This window comes from Haplochromis burtoni, unplaced genomic scaffold, assembly GCF_018398535.1.
Source record: "Haplochromis burtoni strain Fernald_Lab_line unplaced genomic scaffold, NCSU_Asbu1 Contig_7, whole genome shotgun sequence".
Taxonomy (NCBI): Eukaryota; Metazoa; Chordata; class Actinopteri; order Cichliformes; family Cichlidae; genus Haplochromis; species Haplochromis burtoni.
In genome coordinates, this window is record NW_024582368.1 from 1,353,172 (window position 1) to 1,360,239 (window position 7,068).

General features: G+C 39.8%; 1 protein-coding gene across 1 annotated transcript in view; it reads left to right on the top strand.

Moving 5' to 3' along the window:
- Window positions 1-7,068, top strand: part of ogdhl (oxoglutarate dehydrogenase L) — a 19,070-nt gene that overhangs the window by 4,733 nt on the left and 7,269 nt on the right. Inside the window, exons 5-15 of the mRNA XM_005913992.3 lie at window positions 822-937; window positions 1,032-1,186; window positions 1,696-1,842; window positions 1,928-2,018; window positions 2,102-2,281; window positions 2,611-2,739; window positions 2,893-3,072; window positions 3,156-3,308; window positions 3,927-4,029; window positions 4,164-4,292; window positions 5,170-5,320. Coding sequence (XP_005914054.1) covers window positions 822-937; window positions 1,032-1,186; window positions 1,696-1,842; window positions 1,928-2,018; window positions 2,102-2,281; window positions 2,611-2,739; window positions 2,893-3,072; window positions 3,156-3,308; window positions 3,927-4,029; window positions 4,164-4,292; window positions 5,170-5,320 — 1,534 coding nt within the window. The remainder of the gene's footprint in view (window positions 1-821; window positions 938-1,031; window positions 1,187-1,695; window positions 1,843-1,927; window positions 2,019-2,101; window positions 2,282-2,610; window positions 2,740-2,892; window positions 3,073-3,155; window positions 3,309-3,926; window positions 4,030-4,163; window positions 4,293-5,169; window positions 5,321-7,068) is intronic.

Here is a 7,068-nt window from a genome sequence, read left to right on the forward strand (position 1 = left end):
CCACCCTGAATTGGATAGGCGGAAAACAGATGGATGGATGGTTTTTTGGTCTTTACCTTACTCACACCGTGAGACACAAAACCTTTGGGTGTTGCACATCCAGCATAAAAATCTGCCAAATAATACATGCAGAGCTACCTGCTGTGGCAACCCCTTGTGAATAAGTGATAGCTGAAAGTAGCTCACATTGCTCACACAAGATCATCTTTTCTGTTTCTTTCTTTGTCTTCTGAGTTGTTTATGTATTTACAGCTTTCACATATGTACATGCAACTTCACACACACATATACATTCAATCTTTAACTTTAGTATAAGAGTACCTCGTAAATATTAAAACTTAAATATTGTCATTTTTTTCACATTTAAAAACAAAGAAAAAAAGACTTTTTTTTAAATTCAACTAGTCTCACCACAGCAACAAGATAAATTTATGGAATCAGACACTTTAAATATGTATTTGTATAGTGTTTTTGGGTCGCTTTACTACGATTTCTTCTTACATGATATTAAAAAATTGGGAGGACTTTAATTCTTCCAATAAACTGAAAATTTATCAATACTCAATTGCCAGGTCATTGATTATTCCTTTCTTAATCCCTGTTGAAAACCATTATAGGGTATAGGCTTTTGTCTGCAGTGACGTGGGACACAAATTGTAATAGATTCATTTGATTAAATGAAACCAACTTAAATCTTAATTTTGGGTGGAAAGTATTTTGTTTAAGCTTGGAGTATGCGCTCAAAGTGAGTCAGTAAATTATATCTTGTGCCTTTCTTAAGAGTCTTAATTAGATATTTGTTTCATGTGGTTTTGTTTTAGGTTTATATGGTCTTGATGAGTCTGACTTGGATAGAAGCTTCCAGCTGCCCCACACCACCTTCATCGGTGGACAAGAGACTACCCTTCCACTTAGAGAAATCATACGCAGACTAGAGGTATTTGTACATACGTGTCTCCGATGAACAGGAGAAGCTGTCGTGCTGTTTCCTTTCTGTGCATTTCTTTTACTTTGCAACTTTTTGCTTTCAGGCATCCTACTGCGGTCACATAGGGGTTGAATTTATGTTCATTAATAATGTGAACCAGTGTCAGTGGATTCGTCAGAAGTTCGAGACTCCGGGAATCATGCAGTTCACTAGTGCTGAGAAGAGAACCCTGCTAGCGCGCCTGATCAGATCCACACGGTCAGCAGTGAATAAACAAATTCACACTGTGGTGACAGCGCAATACCTCACCTTTAGTTATAGCTCGCAACACTGACTCACATAACATAAACAAAATAGGAAGTTAACACACCCTATTCTTCATGTGAGCTCATTTTTATCTTTAATAAATTAGCTCATAAGTCACTGCAGGGTCCTTAAAATGATCTCGCTAGGGTGAATATATGTCTTATTGTATCCTTGCTTGTTTTATTCTGTTGTCACTGTCCTGTTCTGATGACAAACACACACACACACACACACACACACACACACACACTGGTAGTGAGATGCATTTTCTAAATGCTTGAGTACAAGGTGTTTAAGGCATCATAGTATTATTCTAAAAATAAATTACTGTATCGGAGCATATGCTATCATCAGTCAGAACCAGTATATTTTGTATAACCAGCTGTTCACAGCTACCTGTTAGTAGCACAAGCATCTGTGGTCCATATATGGGATCTGTTAAGATCTGTTATTGTGTCTAGGTTTGAGGACTTCCTGGCGAGAAAGTGGTCATCGGAGAAACGTTTTGGTTTGGAAGGCTGCGAAGTTCTCATTCCTGCTCTTAAAACCATCATTGACAAGTCAAGCGCAGCAGGGATCGACAGCGTAATCATGGGGATGCCACATCGGTAATGTGCATTTCCTATTTCTTACATCAGTCTTTTTTAAAGTCTTTTCCTTCTGTTTATATATATTTATAAACTGTACTTTCAGGGGTCGACTGAACGTCTTGGCTAATGTGATCCGTAAGGACCTGGATCAGATCTTTTGTCAGTTTGACCCCAAATTAGAGGCTGCTGATGAGGTGATATGTGGAAAACTCTCAGAGAAAATAAGTCTGGACTTACAGCCGATGCTTTATTCAGTCTCCATTTTTTATGCATGTAGGGTTCGGGTGATGTCAAATACCACCTGGGGATGTACCACGAGAGGATTAACCGTGAGACTGACAAGAACATCACGCTGTCACTCATGGCAAACCCCTCGCACCTCGAGGCAGTGGATCCAGTGGTTCAGGGAAAGACCAAAGCAGAGCAGTTCTACAGAGGAGACACTCAAGGAAAGAAGGTAACCCTTATTGTATCAGATACAGCATTGTGCGACAGTGTTCAGCCACCCTTTATTTCTTCATAATAGTAAACCCCTGTGCTATGTGTGGGTCTTCATTTGAGACATAGAGCCCGTGAGTGACATCTCTACAGTATATACAAATATTTTATACAAATCCCACAGTCTCAATTATATTTGTATATTTAAACATTCAATACGCCCACATAGCACAGAGGTTTATTAGTATAAAGAAATGACGCGTAGCTCAAGACTTTTGCACAATACTTTTACTGTCTAAAAAAATGATAGCAAAATGCTTCCTTTAAGCCTATAATGTGATTTTTAAGGTGATGTCTATTTTGATGCACGGCGATGCTGCTTTTGCGGGACAAGGAGTTGTTTATGAGACGTTCCATTTGAGTGAACTCCCCTCTTATACCACAAATGGTACAATCCATGTGGTGGTCAACAACCAGGTATTGGAACTTTGGCATCACTTAAGTACAATCCCACTTATTAAAAAATATCTGGAAAATAATTTGTCTGTCTCCTGTTGTCTGTGTGTTAAATTGTATTACATAAAATGAAGCAAAATTAGTGTACCAATTTTGGCATGTGGTTGTTGTCAGATTGGCTTCACTACAGATCCTCGAGTGGCCCGCTCATCTCCTTACCCCACTGACGTGGCTCGGGTTGTCAATGCGCCCATCTTCCATGTGAATGCGGACGATCCCGAGGCTGTCATGTATGTGTGCCGCGTAGCTGCAGAGTGGAGGGCCACATTCAACAAGGATGTCGTCATTGACCTGGTCAGCCGCAGCCGAGTCTAAATAGATTAACAGCTTCTTACGTATGTGTAGCAGTTTTATTTTTAAAGTGTCTGTTTTTGCAGGTTTGTTACAGACGTTTTGGCCATAATGAAATGGATGAACCCATGTTCACCCAGCCGCTGATGTACAAACAGATCCATCGGCAGGAGCATGTGCTGAAAAAGTACTCTGAAAAACTCATTGCTGAGGGAGTGGTGACACTGCAGGAATTTGAGGTTTGTGATCTAGTAGTGTTTTCTCTTGTTAAATATACTGTATATTGCTGCTGCTACTGTATGCAGTTTTATTTGGCATATCACCATCTGCTGGGCTATGTGCATTAAATCACACTTAGATATTACCCTAGCCTTCAACTAAATATGTTATGCTAGCACAGCTGTATTTGAGTTTCAATTTACTGCCTCACTTCAGTCATCTAGCCTCACAATCCCTCACATAGAGTATATATTGCCCAGTGAAGTTAAAGTATGCGGTTCTGTCGCCATTCAGTGCAATTGCAGAGGTTTTTCATCCACAACAGAAACTTTGACCATAACATCCATTCTGATTTTTTTTTTATTTTTTTTTATATCACATGGCAGAGTAATACTACAGCTCCTTCCTTCTGGCTTTTGATGGACACTGCTTTCTGTTGTGAGGCCTGCTATTTGGACTCACACTCCATTTATAATATATAGCAAAGGCACGAATGCTTCTGGAGGCTTTCCCCCTCTATATCACTATATCACTGCTACACACTGTTTAGGCTAGTAAGCTGAAGGTCTGTGATTAAAGCAAACCTTAGTTAGCATTAGGGAAATTGTAGCATTTATTATTACAAAATGTATTTGCAGGAAGAAGTTGCAAAATATGACAAAATATGTGAGGAGGCATACACCAGCTCTAAAGATGAAAAGATCTTACACATTCGGCACTGGCTCGACTCCCCTTGGCCAGGTAAATTATCCACTTAGAAACAAAAAGTGAGTTAACCATGAAAATTATAGTTAGTTTTTAAGTTAATGTTTTATTTACTGTTTTTGTGAGTAATTTCTGTTTCCCCGATGGAGTGATTGTGTTGCTTTCTGCAGATTTTTTCACAGCGCAGGGAGAGCCCAAGAGCATGAGCTGCCTCCCTACAGGACTGGACGAGGAGGTTCTGCAGCACATTGGGCAGATAGCCAGCTCAGTGCCTCTGGAAGGTTTTAACATCCACCCTGGTGAGCCTGGTTGCTTTATGCCAGAGAACAAAGCAGTGAGACAGAGGATCAGTCATAGTAGTGGTGGTAGCAGTAACATTGATATACTGTGGAATATATATGCACAGTGACAGGGCCAAGTTTTGAAACCTCTGTAAGCCACTGTGCCATGTCCTGCATGGTTGAGGTAAACCTAGTAAAGCAATTGCTTTTCAAATTGTTGTTAATAGACAAAACAAAGAACCAGTGATACAGTTTAATGGTAAAAAAAAAAATCAGCTTGTTTTTGTACTGTTTATTTAAATTAATAAAGGGATTTAAATAATTTGTAAAGCCTTACACCCTGTTGTTATTTACATTTTACAAAGTATTGGAGATTTTGGAAAGGTGGTCATAAACACTTGTGAGTGTAATGTTTTTAAATTACACAAATCTACATAACACATCCTTTCCAAAATTCAGAACTGGAAAGCTCATGTAACAAAAAAGCTAAAGAATTATTGAGACTGTAACATTTAAAAAAAAATCTATTTACAGCACAGTCCATCCATTTAATACCATTCATATTTGTTTTATCCAAGTTAGTGGCTGGCAGGCCGGAGCCTCTTTTACCTGCCATAAGGTGAGAGCCGACATATGCTATAGACACGTCGCCAGTCTGTTGTAGGGCTAACACAAAAAAGAAACATTTACACCTGTGGCCAACTTAAGAATCTCCAATGGATTGTGCGATTAACATATAAACCCCACACAAAAAAGCCCCAGTTAGCCTCAAATTCCGGACCTTTCTGCTGCGAGGTGACAGTGTTAACCATCACACCGCTCTTCCATCCACACAACACAATATTTTTAGTCATATGTGTCTTTTGCCTGTGTGTTTGTGTGTTCGGTTCTACAGGTGTGTCCCGTATCCTGCGTGGTCGAGCTGACCTAGTGAAGAATCGTCAGATGGACTGGGCTCTAGGAGAGTACATAGCCTTTGGCTCCCTCCTGAAAGATGGCATACATGTACGACTGAGCGGGCAAGATGTTGAACGAGGGACCTTTAGGTGAGCCTGTGAGGAGTCACTCCCAGAAAGTTGATTCTATTTATCTGAATGTAGCATTTTCAGTGGGAGGAAAAACACGTGCTGAAAAAGTACTTTGAAAAACTCACTGCTGAGGGAGTGACTGAAAATGCTACATCAGGATGAACAGAATGAACTTTCTGGGATTTCCTTACCTGGTTGATTGAGCATGCACCATCAAGATGTAAAAAGTCACTGTCTGAATTTTTTAAATTGTCACATTTGTCTTGGGAGGAGCTCACCATGCTGCAAAGGTCTGTTACAGAGCTCTGCGCAATTGTGCAAAAGACGTTTAGGTATATTAACTTTTGCTATATAGATTTTTGTAGATGGGTAGTCCTCATAAACACAACTGTCCTCTAACTAAATTAGCTTGCATGCTTAATTAAGAAGAATAAGGAGCACCGTTCATTATTTTGAACATCTTCATTTTTTAGATATAGTTCTTGAATTGTTAAAGTGTACTACATATCTTTAAAGATCCATCATATTTCATTGTCAACATTTCTAAGTAGTGTTAAAGGGTAAATGGCACTCTCTGACAGATAGTAAATTAAGTAAGCAGGGGTGTGGGAAGAGTGGCATAGCGAGTTTGCCAGACAAAAGACGTCAGTGCAGTCTCCTGGGAACACTGAAGCCCACATGGTGTTGTCATGGTATAGAGGGAACGAGTGACACATGAACAAAACCAGCCTCCCTTGCTCTGTGCCTGTCTCGTCTGTCCCCTATCAATTCTCTACCAGCTCATCTTCACTGACACTCCCCATCTCAGTTTACAGCGACATACATCACGCTAACTAACCAGAGGCTACAGGGCTTTTTCTTTTTGCTTCGCATTTACCAATGACATCTATGTCTCCCACCCCGATGTCCCCTTCAGCAATGCAATTCACCTAGTTGGGAAAAAATTACCCCAGTCAAATGTTGGATCCACTCTTAGCTATGTATCACCTGTTAATCCCCGATCAGTTTTTTGTATTTGCTCTCCTACCTGTAATTTACCTCACAGCTTTTTTCTTCCTCTTACCTACACTGTTTTTTGTTTTTTTTTTATCCCCCACTAGTCTGGTTCCTTTCATAGTGTTTAGGAGCTGAGCATATTGGCATGTTACAGTTGAGTGGGCCTGCTTGCGTTTCTGTGATGTACGTAACAGCGTGGACTAATAGATTCAGTCGTTGTGTTTGGATAGGTTGCATGCGCTTCAGCGTGCGCCCCTTTCCCTGACTAATGGGGCCCCCTGGCAGAGGAACTGTGTGTGTTTTTGTGAGTGTGTGTGAAAATAAAGTGAATAAATGTAGGCATGCTGTTTATGAGGCAATTAAGAGAGAGCTCTCTTAAAAGTTTTTTTTCCCTTTGTGGATTGGGTGCAAACAAATTGTGAAAAATGAAATGTGAAATTATGTGTGCTACCTTAATTAATACAATAGATGCTGTTGTTATTTCATAAGCATATTTCTTGAAGAGAAAATGTATCTTCTCCAAATGTAGATTAAGGATCAAGCAAGACAATTATGCAGTACATTTGGAGCCCTCATTAGCTCATAATTATGGACAATACTATTTAAAAGATTACTATCATGATAATCTAGTCTTCATGGAGGAACTATATTGCATTCGGCACAATGATTTGGGTTATTTCCTGCAGTTATTCTGCCTTAATATTACATAACATCCATCACTGTGTGTGTGTGTGTGTGTGTGTGTGTGTGTGTGTGTGTGTGTGTGTGTG